Source organism: Tachysurus vachellii, chromosome 24, assembly GCF_030014155.1.
Source record: "Tachysurus vachellii isolate PV-2020 chromosome 24, HZAU_Pvac_v1, whole genome shotgun sequence".
NCBI lineage: Eukaryota > Metazoa > Chordata > Actinopteri > Siluriformes > Bagridae > Tachysurus > Tachysurus vachellii.
Window position 1 is genome coordinate 10,813,815 of NC_083483.1, and position 23,302 is coordinate 10,837,116.

The following is a 23,302-nucleotide window of genomic DNA, read 5'->3' on the forward strand; positions in this document are numbered from 1 at the left end:
TGCACTCTTATTTCGTTTGCACAGTGCGCTAATATTTTTATGTACGTGTATGTGAGCAGCAGAGAGATTCATCACGAAGCAGACACAGAGAGAAAGAGGATATAAAGATCACCAAAGAACGAACGCCAGCCAGCGAGGAGGAAGCAGCAGAGTGGGAAGCCAGTCGTGAAGGTGAGAGAGTCCTCCATTTTTGGAGAAATCATTACAACACACGTTTTGTTTTGTAATAATTGGCCTTTGATAAAGTATGTTTACAAATGCTTTAGAAAAACTGCTTCTCATATAGCAGCATTAATTAAATAATGTAAGGAACACACAACACCAGTCGTGGCCTAATGGTTAGAGAGTTTGCCTCCTAACCCTAAGGTTGTGGGTTCGAGTCTCAGGCCGGCCACGACTGAGGTGCCCTGGAGCGCCTGTCACTAAAACAAATTCCTCGTATGTGAAAACATACCTGGCAATAAAGATCTTTCTGATTCTGTTTAAATAAAGCCAAGCTTACTTGGCAAGCAATTTATTATTGCTTTGTATTAATTTGCAATTCTTTCAAAATGATCTCTTAAATATTTAGAATTTTATTTTTGGTGACACATTTTCATGACTTTTAATCCATCCCCTCTTTATTTTTTGTTATTCAAAGACTCTGATAACGGTGACTACGATTACGAATTATCCCTGGAAATGAAGAGACAGAAGATCCAGAATGAGCTGATGAAGCTCGAGCAGGAGAACATGGACAAACGTGAAGATCTCCTCATTAAGAAGGAGGTACAAACCCTCGTTTATTAAAGCGGCTACACATTTACGAGCTGCTGTTTATTTAACGCAAACTATATACAAGACATGTCGGTTTGACAAGCTGCAATATTAACCCTGCTTATTCTCGGTAAAGGAATCGGCGACCAAGGCCAGGACCAGCAGCACTTCTAGAGACAAGGTACTTTAGCTCATATAGTCAGAATAAACAGCATTGAAACTCTAATAAAGAATAATAATTATACTTCAATAGTTGATGATTAAAATTGACCCTAAAGAATTGAGCTCTCGCTAAGTGTGGTAGTTTTAAAACTCTTTTAAAAACATTTACAAATGACCCGAATCTACTCACTTACTCACTCTCTCACTCATTTTCTACCGCTTATCCAAACTACCTCGGGTCACGGGGAGCCTGTGCCTATCTCAGGCATCATCGGGCATCAAGGCAGGATACACCCTGGACGGAGTGCCAACCCATCGCAGGGCAGACCAGAATCTAATTTGTTCTTAAAATGGAGAAGCAATAATCAGTTAAATGACAAACAAACCTTAAGAAAGGGTGTAGAATTGGATCCATTTTGTTTAATCGGGTTTATTTAAGCTGAGGTGTGTGTAAGGGTATATGAATTTAATCTTGACATTATATTCCTAATGTTTTATAATACAGTATATACGTACGACAGAATGTCATGAAATGAAAAGTAACATTACTCTATTAATCGGTTTATATACAGAATATTTATGTCAGAATCAGTGCTTTAAAGATGCCAGAAGCTTTAAGTAAATTAAAAAGATTTGAGTTTGTGTGTGAATGTTTGCACTTTTTTCTTTCTGTAGTTCTGTTACTTTCACATTTTCTTTCACACAGCCCTCCTTAAGTACAGACTCGCTCTTAAACGAAAGACTAATCATTTAAAGTTCCAACAATTCTCGAGGCTATGATTAGATAAACTGTAAATGTTTCTAGATTTTTATTTTTTTTTTTACTGGACTGAACAAACATGTTTGCTTATGATGCAAATAGCTATAAGCAGGGACCATAAGCATTAACTAAAAATTCAGATTTTATGCAAATTTAGCTTGCATCCATTCGTTGGAAACTCGTATTCTAATCTGAGCCGCTTGTCTTGGTATTATACTTTAAATCACACGGAGGCCTGGCGTTTTGCTTGAATGGCACTGTTACGCATTTCTTAACATTAAGCCCCGTGTCTTTGGTGGATCAGCATGTGTTTCTTGAGGTTATTTTGTGTACTACAGAGTGTCTTGATTTTTAGGGGTCTCCTGATCACTCCAGCTCCAAGAATTCCCCCCTGTCCCGCAAGTCCAGCGGCTCACCGAAACGAAAACCTAGTGGTTCTCCAAAACGAAAATCCATTGGGAAAGGCAACAGCTCTGGCAAGAAGGAGAAGAAATCTTCCTCATCATCAGTCATCTCTTCCCCAGTGGCGGAGCAGAACAGAGCAGAGGAGGCTGAGAGCAGGTACGTTTTATCTCTGATCCTCACTCGGATGTGTAGATGAAGGTTTGATGCATACGTCCCTTGGATAACTCTTTAGTTCGTATAAGACAGTGTGTGAAAAGGACATTTTGATTATATATATTAGATGTATATGTATTAGTCCAGCGTTGTACATGGTTTCCAGTGAAACAAAGTTTTGGACAAATTGGCTAAGCAAGAAGCAATAACTGTGTTATAGTTGTTGTCAAAACACGACTCTCGTTTTATGTCTTTCCAGAGTTCTGTGTGGTGCGTAGGGAATAAATAAGTGTAATAACACACAAACATGTGTTGTATGAATAGATAATAGTAATAATAATGTTGTTTGTGCTAAATACAGCAATTAAACAAAAATTGTTTCATTCCTGGCTTCAGCCTGCAGCAGCCCTGAGTCACGTCCATGACGAAAGTCATCCTCCTAAAGCTTCGGTTGGTCAATTGAATATAATTAATTTGACACACTAATCTTTTGTCAGATCATCTAAGAGTGGACACAGCAAGAAGAAAGGCCCACGCACGCCAAGCCCCCCTCCCCCTGTACCCTTGGATCTGCCCGTAGGGGGGAAAAAGCACAAGGGTAAACACAAGAATAAAGAGAAGAGTGAAGATAAGCAGAAAGAGGCCAAGGAGAGGGGCAGGGACAGCGATAAGCACAAGGAGAAGAAAGAGAAGCGCAGGTACAAAAATCTGACTTGTAGTGGTTGTTGAAAAGAAATAAATGGCCCTTAAATTAAAAGGATTAATAGAACTTGGTGGGTATTGTAGGGACCGCTCAGACAGTTCCCACAAGGCGAAGCGATCAATGACGTCAGAGGAACGTTCTGGAAGTGTGTCGTCTCCCGGGAGAGAGGCGTCACCTCAGACGAGGAGGAAGTCCTCATCCCCCAAGGCAGCCACCCAAAAACAAAGCTCACCACAGAGGTAAAAAAATGACTGCAGTGTAACCAGCCTGAAGGTTTGACTATACTAACTCTGTTTTGCATTTAGAATATCGAAACATTTTAACAAATTGATATCTCACAATTAAGATATTTGTTGGATACATTTTCCCACAAAAAAAATTATAATGAAAAGTGGAGCTCCTTGTTAGACTACATGAATGTGGCATATTTCTAAACACACAAACCCTACAGGAGATGAATTCAGTCAGGTTGAATTAAGGAATTAAGTCTGGAAAAGAGATTTCACTTTCACAGTTAATATATTTTAGAATTTTTTTGTTTGTTCCCTTATAGGTCTCGTACCCCACCACGTCACCTCCGGAGCCCCTCTCCTACATCCCGCCCACATCACTCCCCCTCATCTCACTCGGGGTCTTCCCACCAACGAAACTCTCCATCTCCTCGGCGTCGCCGTGGTTCTACCTCCCCGTCCTACCAGCGGGACCTGCTCCCCCCCTTGGCTTCCTCGCCCACAACTGCACAGGCCTCACGTCGTTCCCGTTCACCCCCCACGCCGCAGAGGTCAAGCCCTGCCTCCCGCAACCACTCGCAGGGCCGCGATCGGGAAAAAGAGAGAGGACGGGGTGAGAGGGAGAGGAGCCCCACCCACGACAGGCGTCATGAACGCAGAGATGGTATGAATTTAACATACATACCTTCTAATCCATAAAGCTTAAAACCCAGACATGTAATCTAATAAATCTCTATCATTCTCTCTCTGTCTTTGGGATCCAGAGAGCCGTGGGAAGAGGGAGAAAGACAGCGGTCGGGATGATCGCAGCTATGAGGCTGATCAGAGCTCCTCGCGAGATGAACGCGAAAGCCGCGACCGAGACCGGCGCTTCGATCGAGACCGCCGAGACACTCGTGATGATCGCCAACACCGCAGCAGTGATGCAAAGGACGTGCGGGACACCAGAGAACGTTCCGCCCGGGAGTCAGTGGAGCACAGAGAGAGAGAACGGGACAGGGAGCGAGATCGTGAAAGAGAGCGGGACCGAGAGAGGGAAAGGAACGATGTACACAGAAAAGATGATTCATCAGTGCAGGACGAGAGAGGTTACGGAAGGGGACATGGCAGAGAAGAGGGGCGGAGCGAGAGCAGGAACGAATCGCGTACAGAGAGAATGGGAAGAGGAAGGGGACGTGCATTGGACAATGCTGAGAAAGGTAGGGAAATGGATCTGCAATGTTAGACTTTGGAATTTTCAGATGCTGTTGTGTTAATAATCATGTATCATGACAGTTATATCATGTTAACCCTCCTGCACAGGATCAGCTCGAGGGTCTCGTACGACGCAAGCAGACAGCGGGGGCCACGATGGATGGGAGTCTCGTGGCAGTGGCCTAAGAGAAAGGAGCTCTGAGAGGAACACAGAGAGGGGGGCAGACCGTGATCGCTATGACGGTGACCGGCAGCGTGGAGAGCAGGCCCGAGATTCCTCTTACGACCGCCGTGGCAGTCAGGTAGACAGAGATCGACGGGACCACAGGGACAGAGGTTAGAAACAGAAGACCCTTAATGACATTTAAAAATCCCTATCTTGTTGATAGTAGGTTTTTTTTCTTTTTCCCTAATTAGACATTTGTCCATGCTTTTATGTTCAGCAGAGCAGAGGGCATCCTCACCCGGTCGACACCATAGCCGAAGTGAGGACACAGAGCGTGAGGAGAGGAGAGACGAGAGGAGGAACGACCGAGGCGAGGACAGACGGGAGGACAGGGGCCGCGAGCGAGAAGGCCGTGAGCGAGAGAGAGAAAGGGACAGGGAGAGGGAAAGGGAGAAAGAGAGGGAGAGAGAGGCTGAGCGGGAAAGGGTCAGGGAGCGAGAACGTGAGCGGGAAAGGGAGAGGGAGGAAAGAGAGAGGGAGCGAGAGAGAGAACGAGAGAGGGAGGAACGAGAGAGGGAGCGAGAACGAGAAGAGCGGGAGAGGGAGCGAGAACGGGAGAGAGAGGAGAGGGAACGGGAGAGGAAGGAGAGGGAACGTGAGAGGGAGCTTCGAGAGAGGGAGAGGCAGAGAGAATGGGAGGAGAGGGAGAAAGGCAGGGAGGAGAGGCGGGAGAGAAGAGAGGATGTGCGAGACGAACGCCCGGCCAGAGATTCTCATGAAGAGCGAAAGAACAGGTTAATTTCAAAGCTTTTGCTAACAGCTGCTGCCAAACATTTATTCATCATGTTCATCAAGTATGTTTATCATCACTGAACACTTAAAGTAATACTTTACATCTCTGTTAGTGGGCGCAAGAGGCACCGTGTTGAGAACACTCCCAGTCCTCGTCCCTCTCCTAAAAAAGTGCGGGAAGGTAGCCCTGCAGACAGCGATGGCTACAATAGTACAGAGGAGAAAGGTAACTACTAGTAAAAGGTAGTAAATATGTAAAAGATATCACAGAGTAAAATCAGACAGATGCAAAGAACCACAAAGCATCCTTAATTTCCTGATTTCAGTTTTTCTCACTGTGTGCACTTTGTTTTGCACAGGTGATAAGCACAAACTCCTGAGTCAGGTTGTCCGTCCCAAGGAACCAAGCCGCTCCCCTCCTCGTGTCTGCACCGAGGACACGAAGCCCATTCGCTGGAGGGACAATGAACGTCGCAGTGACAAGAAGGATGGGCGGGGTCGGCATGAAGAAGCAGAGCCTCGGAGCGAGGGAGCTGCAGGTAGAGGGATGGAGCGACGTGGGGATCATTCATCAGAGAGTTCTCTGAGTACACAAGCATCTGAGTCTCGAAGGGGTAAAGAGCAGAGAGATGCCATTACGCCACCTGCCGCCTCTGCTGGTGGCCCTGACGGACGCGATTCTGCGTCGACCATCCATGAGGAAGGCAAAAAGAAAACAAAGTCTCAGAAAAAGAACCTGAAGAAAAACAGGAAAGAGGACGAGAACACTAGTGCTGGTGGTGACCGTTTTAACCCTGAGCCCCCACCACCACCACCTTCTTCAGTACCCTCTGAAGCTCCACGTCTAATTCTCTCACCCCCTAAGATGGCCAAAAAGAAAGTATTGGATCGGAGGCGGAAACGCTCCCGGGGTGCCGAGTCCGACCAGTCTGAAGATGAGCAACCCATTAGCAAGAGACGCCGTGGACCTCAGACACCTCCACCGATCAACAAAGAAGACTTGCCTTCTCAGCGTGCGCTGCTATCAGGCCATACTATAGTGGCACCGACACGTGAAGACACTAACTTCAGTGACTGGTCTGATGAGGAGGTCCCTGAACGCAACGAAGCTTCATCTGAGCGAGCTCCAGAGCCGCTGCAGCCCCGCAGAAACCCACCCTTAGCACCGCTGCTCCCAGACCCACCCATGGGGATCCATGTACTCCCACTGCAGCCGCTGCTCCCGCTGCACATGTTGCGCAAAACGCAGCCGGCCGACCAAAGCCAGCAACGCAGTAGCAGCATGGGTAGCAATCCCAGTCGGGCAGGATCGCGCCGGCTCCGGTCACCCTCCAATGACTCAGCTCAGCGCACCGAAGACACTCAGCAGGGGTCAAGAGCACGCAGAGCACGTGGACAGGGCGCCAATTCCAGGGACCGTGACAGAGAGAGGGACAGGGAGAGAGAACGGGAACGAGAGAGAGAGAGAGCGGTAGCCGCTGAACCGATCGGAGGAAGGGAGGAAAGGAAGTCGAGGATCGACCAATTAAGGAGAGGAGAGCCGAGTCGCAGTACTTCATCAGGTAACAAATTCCTGTTGAAAAATAAAATATTCCTACATTACCTGCAAAAATGTTTGGTTATAAATATAATCCTGCATGAATCCGTCTTCTGATGGGTGATTTTAAAAAAAACACCACAGAGCAACTCCATATTGTTTATTTTTCAGACCGGCAGGACTCTCGTAGTCACAGTTCTCGTCGCAGTTCTCCAGAGTCAGAGCGGCAGGCTCGCTCTCGTGCCGGTTCACATGACAGCCGTGAGCGTGACCAGTTTGAGCGGGATCGGAAGGAGTACCGGCAACCGCAGAACCAGCCATTATCACAGCAGCGTGATTGGGAACCAGAACCTCGTGAATGGGGTGTTCGAGGTCGTGAACCGCTTCTTCTCCGCCCCAACAGGGAGCCCATTAGGGAGCGGGACTTGCGTGAGATGCGTGAGAGGGAGAGACTGCTGCCTGAAGGACTGCTCTCACACGAGCGCCTTGAACGTGATCGTGGTGATAGGGAGCGAGACCGGGACAGAGACAAGGGAGAACGAGAGCGCATGCTGCCCTTTGACCCCCCGCCATTGGGGGAACTCAAGAGCCGAGCAGAGATGCGGATGGATCGAGGAGATTACGAGCCCCTGCTGCCTAGAGAAGCCCTAGTGGACATGGACAAACCCAGTACTACAGATGAGCCACATGTACAGCTAGAACGCTGCGAGACAGAGAAGATAGACAGCCTTGACGGTGAGTTGGTCTTCTACATTTTTAACCCCTTTTATTTTGTAGACTATTTTGGACCTGGTACATTTCTAAACCCGGGTTTAGGTGGTTTTCACACTGAACATGTTAGCTGCAGTCTGAATCAGAATGTAATTATTTCCATAGAGGATGAAGGGAAGGGTGAGGATGCTCAGTCGGCAGTGTCAGGTGGGGAGGAATATGAGCCCATCAGCGATGACGAGCTGGATGAGATTTTGGCAGACAGCCAGAAAAGAGATGATCAACAGGATGAAGAAAAAATCCCAGGTAAAATTTGTGCTATTGGCTGCAGTTAATACTTTCTGACTTCAGAATGATTGACTGTACAGTAATGACACATTCAGTCACTGTAAAGTATGTGGTGAGGAAAAGCCATCATGAGCTAATTCTGGCAACTTATAAAATTCACCCTGAATAAAATGGCATTTTAATTTTAACTTCTAAATCCTTTCCAGTTTTTGTGTTTCCGAATTTTTTTTTTCCTCAGAAAATCTTGTAGCTGATATCCTTTAAACAATCTAAGAATAAATAGATATTCACTATAGATATCGTTGTTCACAAATTGGGACCTGTAATATTTCGGCCCTGCAGGACCATTGGATGTGATTGACGTAGACTGGTCCAGCCTGATGCCCAAGCAGAAACAGGAAACCCGGGCTCCTGGGGCTGCACTGCTTAGATTCACACCCGGAGCCATGCTGCTGCGCTCGGGCGTGTCTCGACGTCTGGCTGGTCCACAGCTCCTTGCACGTGTTAAAGACGTCTGTGCTAAAGAGCTAGAGGATTCTAAAGGTGAGGAAACTGCACTGATGTCTCAAGGTAAAGGGATTTTATGGGAGTAGATGATGTTTGAAACACTTGTCAGTGTATGGATATCTAAAGAGGCTTAAAATCCATAACCCCTTTCCTTAAATCCATGCTTTATTTTTAGCCTGGTGCCCAGCTTTATAAGTTAATCTCAATCCTACTGCTGTTTTCAGACGCAGAGAAGCTGTTTGAGCATGACCTTGGTGCCCTGAACATGGCCACCTTCAACAGGAGGACGGAGAGAACGAACCTGCTGAGAAACCTGGGGCCAAGTGGCAAGGCTCTCTGTGCACGTCGAGACCTAGCCATCCGTAGGCAACTCCTCAAAAACGATAAGGTGAAATAAATAACCTGAGACAGAGTTCAATTCAGTTTAATTAGTATAGCGCTTTTAACTGTAAGGCATTGTCACAAAGCAGCTGTACAGAAATCTGGATGTAGAATCCTAATGAGAGAGCCAGAGGTGACGGGAGAGGAAAAGTTCAAGGATAAAACCACAAAGTTGTACCTGTACTATAGAGTTTAGAGTTTTATCAGTTACTTCACCATGATTTAAAACGTGATGCACTTCTTGGTTTGCTGGAGTGATCTGAAGCTGAGCTGTGCTTATAGCTCAGCAGTGTTTGTGCTTATACTCTAACCATGCAATATTTATTCTCTGCTGTTATACCTACAGCCGCAGAACAAACACTTTTTTTTGTTTATACATATGTTCATTAACTCCTTGTTTGCATAATAACTCTTCTAGGAACGTCATTTTAACTATCATATCATTTGTCAAATGCTGCATTCTAAACGAAATTAACATTTTCAGACAAAGTGATCCTTGTTTTTTTTTTATTCCTATTACCATATGAACGCTTGTCTTGGTCTTAGGGGACGACTAAGCAAATCTACACCAGTGCTCCTGTGGTGGACCAGGAACTGCTGCAGCTCAGCATACGTCTCTTCAAGAAGAAAACGGCCGCCGGGCAGAAAACCGACCCGGTGTCCACGGCTAACACCCCGGCTGAAGTGTGTGTGTCTTGAAACACCCCTGTAAGTTCAGTGCATGGATTCCCGATCACACGGACTGGACTCTACAGTCTTGTGCCGTGAAACACTGAAACTGTTTATGAGGTACCAGAGATGCAGGCCTGAGAGATAAGGATCATAGAGACTGGAGATACGCTAGCCTATGAAGATACTGTATAAATTACTACAGCCAATGAACTTTCTATTCTAAGTGTGGCAGAAAGCTGTTGATGAGAACTGGCTCTCATTTCAGTTAGTTTTAGAGAACCTGTTTTGTTTTTTTTTGTTTGTTTTTTGTAATGTCAGTTTATTTGATGTACTACATATTAGAGTCGTGCATTAAAATGGTCTTTGTCATGTGTGAGTCTTTTTTTTTTTTTTATTAATTTCTTTTTTTTTTTGCTTTAATTGCTTTAGTGTTTAAGTGACCTTAATCATGGGGTTTCAAATAAATAAATAAAAAAATAAATAAAATGCCTCTAAGTAACAGTGAACAGTTCAGTTGTCATTTTACCTTTTTTGACATTTTTCCAAAAATAGCTAATTAGAATAAAAAAGCAAGCAAAATTTTAAATAAATTCGTGTTAAGTTATTAACAAAACAAAACAAAACATCCCTTGAACTCCAGTCATAGCTAAAGCTGTCCCAGAATTCCGTCGTGTTCGAGGTGACGTGTCTCTCCGCTCGTTCCTTTTTTATCATGCCCGTTTTCAGAAAAATCCCGCCCCCTTTCCACCGCGTTCGACTTGCTTCCCGTATTCTCATTGGCTGCTACCTCCTCTAACTCTCCAATCGCTGTTCTACGTGTGAATACGAGAGACGTTTTAGCCAATCACAGTGCTGCGATCGAAGCTAAGACGTATTACAGGTAGGAAAACGAGTACAGCAGGCATCGAGCTAGAAAAAGTGGGTTACGCACGCAGGCAAGTTCGCGCTGCTGTAGGACGATCACAAATGATCCGTTTGTGATCTCGGCGTTGTGTTTTATTTCCCTTTTACACGTAATACACGATACACCGAATGATGTCGGTGTATTTGCGCGTCCGTTTGGTGGTGATGATATCCGTGTTTCTGTGCGGATCCCCGCTGCTTTTCCTTCAGGATGCTGCGGCTTTCTATCTTCCGGGTTTAGCTCCGGTCAGCTTCTGTGAAAAACCTCAAGACGGAAAAGAGCCTCAGAGGGAATGCCAGGTAACACGTTATACACCATTCAGGCTTTCGCGTTTGCGTGTTCTGGCTGGATGTTAAACGTGTGGCGTGTTTACTATTCGTAGAAACCCGCTTGCTAGCCTCTTGCTAGCTAATATGCTAACATGCTAATATGCTAATAAGCTAATATGCTAAAAGCTAATAGCCGTTTAAACACGGCGCTAATATACATCACGGGTTGTATTTTCATATCCACAGCGGTTTAGCACCACTGTTTATGGCTGAGATGTTAATAGTTTGATGTTTGTTTGTTTGTTTGAACCGAAGTCTTTAAGAGTTCAACATTTCTATTTCTTTGCTAACGTTAGCTTACGTTACGTCGCTAAGCTCAATAGAAGAAACCTTCTGGTCAGCATATTAGTTTATCTTGTTTGTTATCTAGTGATTCAATACGCAGCCTTGTGCCTGTGATACTGATAAGTACTGTATATTGATATTAATCATTTCCTTACATTATCTTATTTTTATATAAGGGCCTTGCTCAGGGGCCCCAACAGTGAACCTGGGATTATATTTACATTTACAGCATTTGGCAGACGTCCTTACATTCTCATTTTTATACAGCTGAGCAATTGAGGGTTAAGGGCCTTGCTCAGGGGCCCGACAGTGGCAACTTGGTGGACCTGGGATCGAACTCACAAAATTCCGATTGGTAGCCCGACGAGACAGACGAGAGAGTGTAGGACAAGACAGACGAGACGGTGCAGGACAAGACAGACGAGACAGGGCAGGACAAAAAATTACAAGACAATACACAAAAGACAATAAACAGAATTATTTTGAATATAAATTTTGTGTGCAGTAATAATAGAATGAACACAGTGTCATAGCAGCAGGTCCCTGAGATAACGTAAAGGATTGTGAAACCAGTTTTTACAAAGAGCGCTAAAATGAACTAATGGTAGTGCAGGTTCAGGAAATAGACATGAATGAACATGGTATAGATACGGAAAAAATGTCATACTTTCAGTAGCCAAGATTAGAAACACAGGTCTGTCAGGCGTTTTGCTTCATGCTTATTGTTGATTTAACTAATCCCGCTTTCTCAACTTCCATAACCAGCAACTGTGATGTGATCAGTGAACTTTTCCTATATACTACATGTGGACACCTGACCATCACATCCATATATGTGTTTGTTCCCCCCAGTGGTCTTTGTATTATGTATAATTACAATTTTACCCACTGGAATTAAAGTACACAAAGTGAGCTCCATGTCAACACGGTCAACTCTGGTGTCCTTCAGAGCCCTGACTCTGACTGAACCCCTTTGGGATGAACTCTGACTAAACCCCAGACCTCCTCACTCATATAACATCAGTGTCTGATCTCCTGTAGCTGAATGATCAGAAATCCCTGCAGTCACGCTCTAATATCTATCGGAAAGCCTTCCCAGATGAGTGCAGCGCATTATAACAACATTTGAGGATTGAATCAAGCATGAGTTCGATAGTCAACTGTCCAAAAACAGCTTGTGTCCGTGTGTAAGATTTGTGTCCGGCTCATCGCCATCACATTTATGCTTAGGCCAATATTTGATCATTGCATACTCATGATCCTTAAAACACGCTATGCCTGTTTTATGCTGTAACGGCTTGGAAAACTGTGACTAATTAAAATAAACAACATATAACATCTCATGCACTGAGATGGGAGTGTAACGTGACCTGCTCAGAGTCAGCCACTTTAGCAGCCAGTGTGTCACAGAATCTAAATATATTTGATTAAAACCTCTGTAGTAACTCTTGTCCCAAAGCCATGCAGAAGATGAAGAACTGACGGGGCAGTAGAGACAAGGCTGAAATGTAAAGCAGCTGTTCGGGGTTTTTTTATTATTATTTTTTTTAAATGTTGAATTACTCATATTCATCTAATTACCAACTCCGCTGTAATCCTCCCCTTTTTTGAAATGTCTTTTCTCTATGCATGAAATTATTACTATTACATTAAAGGCTAAACAGTCTCACATCTCTACATAATCAAGTACCATCCCAAAATATTAATTTACCAGCATTTCATGAGTGTTTTATTCAACTTTTCCCAATGATTTACCAACCATTCTTTTTTTATATATATATAAAAGTTGATTGGCATTTTTTTAATCCAAATGTATTTACTTTTAACAAGTTCCTGTTTTCGTGTAGGTCATAGCAACGTAGTCTTTACTTCACCAGACTTTACTTCGTCTCTCTCTGAATGAATAAGACAAAAAACTGCAGTTTGTCATGTTAGCAAACCCATGAAGGTGTTCTCTGTCCTGAAGAATTTCCTGTCTCAGAAAACTTAAGGCTACAGCTTAAGTCCTTAAAAAGAAAAATGCTAACTAAATTTCTGACAGAACTCTTTGTCAAGTCATTTGAGTCCTCTTATTATTATTATTATTATTATTATTATTATTATTATTATTATTATTACTTAGAATGCATCTATAAATGTGATATTGTGTCTGGGATCTTTGCCCATCTTGCTCTCACCGCATTTGTGGTTTTTCTTGTTTTCTTGTCTGGCTAACATGTGACATGGACTTCGTTTTATTTTGCAGGAAAAAATTGAGCTCTTTGTGAACAGACTGGATTCGGTGGAGTCAGTTTTGCCATACGAATACACAGCGTGAGTAAAATAAAAAACTCTGACCTTCTTTGTAAAGTTGCTGATGTTTCTCCTATGCATTGTGTCACTTGTTTGTAAAGAAGTCCTGGTTTTGTAAAACATTCGGACACCATTGTCTCAGTCATTAAACTGTGAAACGGTGACAGAATGTTTCCTTCAAAGAGACACCGGAAATACCTGCCGAACTGCTTGACGGTTGATCTGTCGACTCTATATTATGCACCAGAAAGCAATTATTAAGGTGTGTTTGGACGGGAGTCGGTTGCAGAAACCTCAAATAACTATTTGTCACGGTGTGTGTGTGTGAATGTGGAGGTTGGTATGCGGTCTTACTGAAGGTCTGACATGAACCCTGACCTCTGTGTAACCCAACAGCGTGTGTGATGTACCACGCACACTACACACGAAAAATAAACCAGATACCTTTTACCTCTGTAACCTCAGTGCCAAGTGAAAATAAATCCTGACACTTTAAGGCATTCAGTTGAATATTATGATTAATAAACAGTCAGTACTCTCTGATTTATAACCTTACACCTAAGGTGTGTTTGCCACCCTTTAAACTGCATTTAAATCATTTTACATTTACAGCATTTGGCAGAGGGGGGCACGGTGGCTTAGTGGTTAGCACATTCGCCTCACACCTCCAGGGTTGGGGGTTCGATTCCCGCCTCCACCTTGTGTGTGTGGAGTTTGCATGTTCTCCCCGTGCCTCGGGGGTTTCCTCCGGGTACTCCGGTTTCCTCCCCCGGTCCAAAGACATGCATGGTAGGTTGATTGGCATCTCTGGAGAATTGTCCGTAGTGTGTGATTGTGTGAGTGAATGAGAGTGTGTGTGTGCCCAGTGATGGCTTGGCACTCCGCCCAGGGTGTATCCTCCCTTGATGCCCGATGACGCCTGAGATAGGCCGAGGTAGTTCGGATAAGCAGTAGAAAATGAGTGAGAGAGCATTTGGCAGACATCCCTATCTACATTCTCTATCAGTGAATACATTGACCCTGAGTCTAAACACCGTGAGTCTAAAACTATCCTGGGAGAAATTACAGCACAGAAGCAGTGAGATTATATAGTAATCATCTGGAAAAGGAAGAAAAAAAGAAGAAACCACGTCATTTACTACTTTAACCATCGACAAAGTATGACGTCTCATCACAGGGACTCGCCGCTTGTCCACTGAGGCAGTTTGAGTGCTGGTTCGGAGCCTAATTTAGAACCAGTTCTTTCTTTTTCGACAGCCAAAGCACCGGCTCTGAACCAGGAAAAGTGGTTCTTAAGTAGCACCAAAACGTTGCTGGTCTAGACTTAAGAACCGCTTGCGTCAGGGGCTGTGGGCGGAGCTACTGTTAGCGCATTTGATAATATACCTTAAGTATACTAATGTTTAATACACTTTTACTTTACCGTGATATGATACATTATCAGCACACATGATAGTAAGTAGCTACATGCTAAGGCTAACTTTTTTCTGTGTTAATGATAAAATAATGTTATGTACTTTCTCGATTACAACCAACATTTATACAAATTACATGGAGCTGAATGAAGAAAAAAATGAATAAAATTCCGTGAAAAAAAAAAAAAGTAACTTCAAAAGTATTGGAACACTTTGCTGTTTCTTGTTGAAATCCTGCCCGATATTACACCCGAATAAGCCTTCTGTTATGAATTGATCCAAAGAGTCAGGAATTACATTTTTTATAATCATTATTGCTTAAAATAAATATCAAATGATTTGGAAAATAATTGAAACATGCGTAATAACATTGTATGTATTCCTTATGAAGCTTTATTGAATACGTGCGTGGATTTCATTACGCAATAATCAATTTCTAGGAAATATAGTGCAGCTTGAACATGCTGGAAAGTTAAAACCGTAGTCACATCACACACGCACAAAAACATAAAAGGAACACACAAATATTTAGATGAATTACTGGTCTCTTAATTATTTTTGGATTCAGGTTTGATTTCTGCACTGTGGATGCAGAGAAGCGGCCGTCAGAAAACCTGGGCCAGGTTCTGTTCGGAGAGAGAATTGAGCCATCGCCTTACAAGGTAACGCACAGACACACACCCCTTATCTTTAAGGGTTGCAACGTGTATATCTTGCTCTCGTACACGGATTGACACACAGCATTTAAAAACGACTACAAATCCAGATTTTAGCATCATCCATCACTTTTTCAGTCACTATCATGCATTTTTCTTCTATAGCTCTTAATCTCTATTTAGATTTGTTCGTTATTACCGGAAGATTTTATTGTCATTAATATATTTGATGTCATATCCAAGCTTTATATCTTCAGTACACTCAGTATGCAGTAAGTTCGCTATAGATAAAAGCTACAACAAATTGTTTTAATACAAAATCTATTAAATCAGTGCGTGTGTTTATACGTGGATGCTTTGTGAAGACGTTTACCATCTTATACAGAGCTCATTATTCTCCTTTTATAGTCGTCTAGCTTTTTTTTTTAGCGATGTCATTTTCTGTGAGCTAAACGTGAATAGAGAAATAATTCAATTTAATAAATGTTATTAATTATTAAACGTGAGCGGATGAGTCAGTCGCATCAAGTTTAGTGTTGGGTCAAATTAAGTTGCGGATTTTTTATTAATTGTTTTTTTTTTTTTTTTGTTACAGTTTTCCTTCAAGCAAAAAGAGACATGTAAGCATGTGTGCACTAAAAAGTACAGCACCAGTAAAACACAGGACAAAGCCATTCTGGATTTCCTAAAGAAAGGCATGCTCCTTAACTACCAGCATCACTGGTGAGTCGTCCTTTTATCTGCCTTTCTTTCTCACCTGCGTTGGGAAGCACGGCAACTAGACAGCCACCAGATTCTTGTCTTCTTCATGGTTCTCTTTTGTGCTGATTACAGGATTGTGGATAACATGCCTGTGACCTGGTGCTACGACGTGGAGGACAATCAGAAGTTCTGTAATCCCGGCTTCCCCATAGGATGCTACGTCACGGAAACCGGCTTGGCTAAAGACGCGTGCGTCGTCAACGTGAGCGCCTTTTGCCTTTTAGATGCTCGCCGATCATTAGTGCTCGTCACTGAACTTCATCGTGTCGTCATTCAGTTTTGTGTTTAGTTAGTTAATGGTTAGAGAGCTTTTTCATCACCGCAGTAGATTCTGCCTGTTCATTCGGCTTCTCTTCCTTACGCAGTCTGAGTTCAATGAGAAAGATTCCTTCTACATCTTCAACCACGTGGACATCACTATCTTTTACCACAACGTAGAGAACGGGGTCCCGGACTCCAGACTGGTCGCTGCCAAGATGGAGCCGAAAAGGTACCGGAGCTGTTTATAGCGCTGATATAATAACCGCCTCGAAACGATTCTGATCGTTGCTGTGGGCTTAGTATCAGTATTTAATTTCTGTTGCATGATATAACAAAAAGTAGTGTTTCTGTTTACATTAGTGTAATGTATATCTCCGTGTCTGTGTGCATGTTAACGCCGAGCATGATGGGAGTTCACACAAGGGTCTATCTTTATACTAAATGGAGACCCTTGTGTGAACTCCCATCATGCTCGGCGTTAACATGCACACAGACACGGAGATATACAACAGGTCTAGCCGTGAGTATTCGCTGCTAATGGATGTTTCTGGTGTCTCAGCTATAAAAATACCAATCCGGATGCTCCAGACTGCACAGGATTGCCCATGAGGCTCGGCAACAAGGACACTGGAGATATCGTCATCCCCTATACCTACAGTGTACAGTTCAAGGTCAGTCACTTTACCCCAGATTAATCCAGATTCTGGTGCATGTTGAGACTTTTTAATTACAAAAAAAAGTGTAATAGAAAGCAGGTCAAGTAGGGATTTCATTTTGCTTTTCTGTTTGACTTTAGTGTGTAATCAGTTGTTTTTTTTTCTGTGGTGTCTGTAGGAGGAGCCAAACATCCGATGGGCCTCTCGGTGGGATTATATTCTGGAGTCCATGCCTCATACCAACATCCAGTGGTTTAGGTGAACATGCGTGTACACACACACACACACACACACACACACACAATGTTATGCAATACCATTCTGCTTGTATATGCATGTGTACACACACACACAATGTTATCCAATACCATTCTGCTTGTATATGCATGTACACACACACACACACACACACACACACACACACTGTATGTCACACGATACCATTTTAAGAGTATATACATGTACACACAGTATGTCGTGCGATACCATTTTAAGAGTATATGCATGTACACACACACAGAGTATGTCATGCAATACCATTCTGCTTGAATATGCATGTACGTATACACACACACAGGATGTCGTGTGATACCATTTGAAGAGTATATACATGTACACACACACACACACACAGTATGTCATGCGATACCATTTGAAGAGTATATACATGTACACACACACACACACACACACAGTATGTCATGCGATACCATTCTGCTTGTATATTCATGTACGTATACACACACACACAGATACCATTTTGCAATACCATTTTATTTGTTCGTGTATGTACACACACACACACACACTATTGTACCCAGGCTGTTCCTATACAAGATGCATAAACTAATCATTAGCAGAAGTAACTAGTTTGTATTTACAGGCTGTTTGTTGCTCTCTTGTTCCCATGTGTTTGGCTGCAGTATAATGAACTCCCTGGTCATTGTGCTCTTCCTCTCCGGTATGGTGGCTATGATCATGCTGCGCACGCTGCACAAAGACATCGCCCGTTACAACCAGATGGACTCTGTGGTGAGTCTAGCACCTAAAAACTATAAACCTACAACAGTGAGACATTAATCCCTCACTGTGTATTACAGTAACACAGCTATCTCTTCATAAAACGATAACTACTGCGACGGTTAAACGATGCGTCTGACCTACACAGAACCGTGAACGATTCTTTACTACAAATATAAAGATGTATTATTTTTGCCTAACCGTCTGTCCTGTACAAACCACGTTATTTTCCTTGTTATTTCCGCCGCTGATATTAAGACTTTCTTTCTTTCTTTCTTTTACACACACGCATGCTTCATACTCATAAACCAAACTTGGGGTTGATGCAGAGTGACGGCATGCATTCTATTTTTTTTTTTCCCCCTTTCATCCCAATTAAACTCTAATAGACGTGTGAACCACAAACCACCTCTGGAGGCCACATCCAGATCTCTCAGACCTTTTGTGGGTGTATGTGTGTTTGTTCTCTAGGAGGATGCTCAGGAGGAGTTTGGCTGGAAGCTGGTGCACGGTGACGTGTTCCGACCGCCGAGAAAAGGAATGCTGCTGTCCGTTTTCCTCGGCTCGGGAACACAGATCTTCATCATGACGTTCGTCACTCTCTGTAAGTGCCACATCTGATACACACCTGCTTTTACTCTCACACACCGCTATAATGTAAAGGAGTATTCCTTATTATAAATATCAACACAAGCGTAACTATTGAGAGAGAGATATATATATATAATATATAAATAACCCTAAAATAATGTAGTGCAGGCGTGTCTCATGTTTGTGCTCTTCTCTTAGGGAGGATCTTTTAGTGTATAAAGGCTTTATAAAGAATGCTTCAGGTTCAAAGGGTCACCTGAATGAGTCTCTCTGTTCTCTCTTTCTCTCTCTCTGTCTGTCTCTCTCTCTCACTATCTCTCTCTCTGTAGTCTTTGCGTGTCTGGGCTTCCTGTCCCCAGCTAACCGTGGCGCTCTGATGACGTGTGCCGTGGTGCTGTGGGTGCTGCTGGGAACTCCAGCTGGTTACATTGCTGCCCGATTCTACAAGTGTGAGTACACTGCTGAGACATTAATCCCTCACCTCTGACCCCAGGGATGTGTTAGAGCCTCGCGCAGGTCGTTAGTCCTTATCAGTGTCCGAAGGGGCACGTTCTAGCTTCTTCATACACACTGCTGGTGTTATAAGCAACGTGTGGAGGAAAGATATGCAATAAGGTGTTTTTGAGAAGTCTAGTGTTCTAGTGTTTGTTTTTTGTTTGTTTATTTATTTATTTATTTATTTGATTTGTAAGCAACTGCATGGTTTATTAATTGGATTTTCCCCATGATGCCTTCTTGTAAGTAATCTTCACACGTGTTGATGTGAGCATCTGTGTGTTTGATGTGTGCAGCGTTTGGAGGAGAGAAATGGAAGACCAATGTGCTACTGACAGCATTCCTCTGCCCCGGGTGACTTTTACACCTACGTTTCTTTCATACATCAACATTTCATGTTGGATCAGTTAGACACGTGTACACATTTCTTCTGTATAAATCCACATCACGCTTTGTCGTTTGTTTACGACCTTGTTGTTAAAGCCTCTGTTCTTCCTGCAGTGTGGTGTTCGCTGATTTCTTCCTGATGAATCTGATCCTGTGGGGTGAGGGATCATCCGCTGCCATGCCCTTCGGCACTCTGGTGGCCATCTTGGCTCTGTGGTTCTGCATCTCCGTCCCTCTCACCTTCGTCGGAGCCTACTTTGGCTTTAAGAAATCTGTGAGTGCTTGTAATACTGGATCAGCAATATTTATGCATTTAAAGACGCTCGAACGTTAGCGGTCCCATTTGCAGTCTATGGGGGATGTGGTAGCCTAGTGGTTAAGGCGTTGGATTACTGATCGGAGGGTCATGAGTTCGAATCCCAGGTCCATCAAAACCGCCACTGCTGGGCCCCTGAGCAAGGCTCTTAACCCTCAATTGCTCAGTTGTATAAATTGAAAAAGGGTGTCTGCTAAATGCCATAAATGTAAATATAAATGTATTGAAGCTCTGGCTGAGCTGAAGTGAATCATAACAGAGCAATTTTAATCGTTTCTATGCTTGATGAAGGAAAATTATTTTTAGATGCAATTAATAAATTGTGCAAAATCCTGACGCGTGTGCTTCTCCCTGTGCACCCGTTTGGCCAGGTATGCTTTCGTTAGTCCAGTTTTGTCTGTGTGTGTGTTTGTGTGTGTGTGTTAATTGTTTGTTGCTTCTGTGTGATTCAGGGCATCGAACACCCCGTGCGCACCAATCAGATACCTCGACAGATTCCAGAACAGTCTTTCTACACCAAACCCCTCCCAGGCATAGTGATGGGTGGGATCCTGCCCTTTGGATGCATCTTCATCCAGCTGTTCTTCATCCTCAACAGCATCTGGTAAGTTCTGTTATGTTAAGGTCTGTTATGTGCTGTAGTACTAAAGATGTTTTTCAGTTTGGAGGAAGCACTGAGGAACTGAACTGTATTATTTTAGCTTCTAATGTTTTTATAATAACCAGCTTGAGCTAAAACTCTGCTGTTTCTGATTTTGTGAGCCAACTTTAGAAGAAGAGAATAGGATCTGATAATCTTGTGTGTGTGTGTGTGTGTGTGTGTGTGTGTGTGTGTGTGTGTGTGTGTGTGTGTGTGTGTGTGTTTTCTTTAGGTCCCATCAAATGTACTACATGTTTGGGTTCCTCTTCCTCGTCTTCATCATCCTGGTGATCACTTGCTCTGAGGCCACCATCCTGCTCTGTTATTTCCACCTGTGTGCTGAGGTTATTAAAACACACACACACACACAAACAAGAGAATATCACATGGGTGAATCCCCTGGGTGGAGATGATTATTTACTAGTCTCCAAACAAACTGGGAAACAATAGAAAAAAAAAATCCCGTTAAATTCCATTTTCCTTTTAGGAATAATATTGGATTGATTCTTGAGATTCAAAAGAAAAGAAAAACTACAGCCTCCTTTTTTCCTGGGGTTACTACATTTTAATCAAAACGTATGTTACTGTAGATGACCCCTAACAATAAAAACCATACTGTCACCATTTTGGTGTAGGATTGACTTTAGGTACAGCTCCTCTCACTGTTCAGTTGAAGGGATGCTGACACTGGGCTTTGTTTTGTATCATCAGGACTACCACTGGCAGTGGCGCTCCTTCCTTACCAGTGGCTTCACGGCTGCATATTTCCTCGTGTACGCCGTGCATTACTTCTTCTCCAAGCTGCAGATCACCGGCCTGGCCAGCACCATCCTTTACTTTGGCTACACCACGATCATGGCTTTGATCTTCTTCCTCTTCACAGGTATATATATATACACATATGTGTGTGTGTGTGTGTGTGATGAAGATTTAGCTTTGAATTACATCCCTGATTATGTTCCTATAACATCACACTCAGTGCTTTAGTTACCAATAATCCAAAATGAAATGCACATCAAATTCAGTATTGATTGTGAAACAGTCTCTGTATGTTTTGAGTTTTTTTTCTTTTCAATTAAACTCCAATTCAACGTTTGCTCTTCACAGGAACGATTGGATTCTTTGCCTGTTTCTGGTTCGTTACGAAAATCTACAGCGTGGTGAAGGTAGACTGAAATCGACCAATCAGAGCCTGGACTAAACTCTCCTCTGCTAAACAAGATGTCTTTAAGGGAGGGATAAGAGCACTGTCAAAGACGCCATGTTGCCCCAGTTAACCAACAACTCGAAATACATTCTTCAGATCTTAAGCTTCCATTGAAGTGTATGTGTTTAAAAAAAGAAAAAAGAGAAAAAAAAAGTGATTTTTTTTTTAAATTTTATTTGTGTTATTTCACATACACGTATAAAAAAGCGCTCGTATATAAAAAGCAACACGCTTGAGCCCAGAACACACAAACCACAGCTGCGTTATAACCTTAATCTCAAGCTCACATTTGTAAATATCAAATTTTTCCTTTTCACTAATATTAAAGTGCATCCAGTCCATGTGTAGCTCACTGACGTATGTTGCGGTGTTTGAAGGAGGAATTTGTAAATATATCCCTTTTTTTTTTTTTTTTTTTTTGCAAGTGCTGAAACATCCAACAAAAAAACAACCTTGAATGCAGTAATATAGCCGAAGCTCTATTGAGTTGTTTGTGTTTGGGGCGAGGGGGTGGTGTATTCCTCTTAGTGTTGTGTTTTTTTTTTTGTTTGTTTGTGTGTGTTCTCAACCAGCCATCTTTCCTTGCTTTTATTTATCTCTGATTATTTTTAATTCGCACCTCACTGCTTTGTTTGTGCCTCGTCGTTAAGAGAGAAGAATAAAAACCTGCTTCACCTTAAAAATCCAGCGCTGCTACAGATTAATGAAAGCTGGTACGTTCTGTTTCACAAACAGCGCTAGATTTTTGGTGTGAAATATTTCTTTAAAAATCCTGAAGGCGGATGTGTAAAAGAGCTGATCTTCTGTTAGTTCCTGTCTGTCGAACCCAGTTTGATGCATGAGCAGGAACTGATTGGAAATCAGCAGTCTAACAGATGTTTTTCTTCTTATTAACTTCTTTGATTCTTGCTTATTTCTTTTCTTTTCATAAGCTTTTGAGTGGGAGGTTATTTGGAGGGGGTTCAGGGAATCCACCGGTATGTAGGAATACATGGACAGACCGGTTTCTAGGGCAGGACCATGTACATAGTGACACTGTCAGCAGATACATACATATGTACAAGTTAATGGTTTGATTTACACTGATCAATTCTTTTTCTTCACTGATTTAAGGTAATGAGAGTGCAAGGCTTGGGATTATTAATGGAAATAAAAAAAAAAGGATTTTCCTGTCCCGAATAAAATCTGACTTTTTCAATTATTCAATGTATCTTTTAAGCTTAAAAAGGTGTCGTACGCTCGTAACTCGGTTTGCCTTAACGTTTTTGCCGCGTGTCTGAACTCCAGACTGGCTTTAGTCTTCAGATCTCTAACAAGGGTCTTCTAGAAGCCTGTAGAGGTTCTCCTCTGATTCTACAGTTCATCATTTGCACATTGAGCAGATTTTTCACAGAAGTGGTACTGAAATTCTTTTATTTAAAAAAAATAATAAATTAATAATAAACAACGGCAGCTAGTGTATTCTCAAAAAATCTTACACACACCGCTATTGCCTTGAATCACTCCAGTATTAAAGAGTTCTGTGGGAGGTTTGGTATAAATTGCATCCAATCACATGGAAAGCTGAGCTTGAATCGAGGATGTTCAATGAAATGCATTGCACCTTCCTCAGACATTCAGTCCAGTTTTACTCAAAGATGCTGTAATCTATAAACATGAACAAAACACT

At 42.8% G+C, this 23,302-nt stretch overlaps 2 protein-coding genes across 3 annotated transcripts in view; both read left to right on the forward strand.

The window, feature by feature from the left end:
- zc3h13 (zinc finger CCCH-type containing 13) overlaps positions 1-9,786 on the forward strand; it is a 13,027-nt gene extending 3,241 nt beyond the window's left edge. Inside the window, exons 5-21 of one of the 2 annotated variants that reach the window (XM_060860245.1) lie at positions 60-171; positions 641-768; positions 893-937; positions 2,034-2,239; positions 2,734-2,934; positions 3,023-3,178; positions 3,493-3,833; positions 3,934-4,368; positions 4,472-4,699; positions 4,807-5,323; positions 5,435-5,547; positions 5,681-6,883; positions 7,030-7,593; positions 7,735-7,875; positions 8,200-8,400; positions 8,589-8,752; positions 9,292-9,786. In XM_060860245.1, coding sequence (XP_060716228.1) covers positions 60-171; positions 641-768; positions 893-937; positions 2,034-2,239; positions 2,734-2,934; positions 3,023-3,178; positions 3,493-3,833; positions 3,934-4,368; positions 4,472-4,699; positions 4,807-5,323; positions 5,435-5,547; positions 5,681-6,883; positions 7,030-7,593; positions 7,735-7,875; positions 8,200-8,400; positions 8,589-8,752; positions 9,292-9,444 — 4,908 coding nt within the window. In that variant the 3' untranslated portion in view covers positions 9,445-9,786. The remainder of the gene's footprint in view (positions 1-59; positions 172-640; positions 769-892; positions 938-2,033; positions 2,240-2,733; positions 2,935-3,022; positions 3,179-3,492; positions 3,834-3,933; positions 4,369-4,471; positions 4,700-4,806; positions 5,324-5,434; positions 5,548-5,680; positions 6,884-7,029; positions 7,594-7,734; positions 7,876-8,199; positions 8,401-8,588; positions 8,753-9,291) is intronic. The other variant, XM_060860246.1, reaches the window with a different exon arrangement.
- Positions 9,787-10,306: 520 nt separating this feature from the next.
- tm9sf2 (transmembrane 9 superfamily member 2) lies at positions 10,307-22,834 on the forward strand. The gene is made up of 17 exons (XM_060860247.1): positions 10,307-10,620; positions 13,181-13,248; positions 15,211-15,304; positions 15,894-16,021; positions 16,133-16,262; positions 16,426-16,550; positions 16,881-16,992; positions 17,156-17,235; positions 17,901-18,009; positions 18,469-18,601; positions 18,918-19,037; positions 19,380-19,437; positions 19,585-19,744; positions 20,239-20,390; positions 20,659-20,770; positions 21,138-21,309; positions 21,534-22,834. The coding sequence occupies exons 1-17, from the start codon at positions 10,450-10,452 to the stop codon at positions 21,599-21,601; spliced, it is 1,992 nt and encodes a 663-aa protein (XP_060716230.1). The 5' UTR covers positions 10,307-10,449; the 3' UTR covers positions 21,602-22,834.
- Positions 22,835-23,302: the final 468 nt, after the last annotated feature.

Excerpts from the sequence above, each read along its gene's own strand:
- tm9sf2 (XM_060860247.1), top strand. The coding sequence starts at position 10,450 with ATGATGTCGGTGTATTTGCGCGTCCGTTTGGTGGTGATGATATCCGTG. Across the intron at positions 18,010-18,468 it reads ACAACCAGATGGACTCTGTG|GAGGATGCTCAGGAGGAGTT; the intron begins GTGAGTCTAGCA and ends TTTGTTCTCTAG. Across the intron at positions 21,310-21,533 it reads GATCTTCTTCCTCTTCACAG|GAACGATTGGATTCTTTGCC; the intron begins GTATATATATAT and ends TGCTCTTCACAG.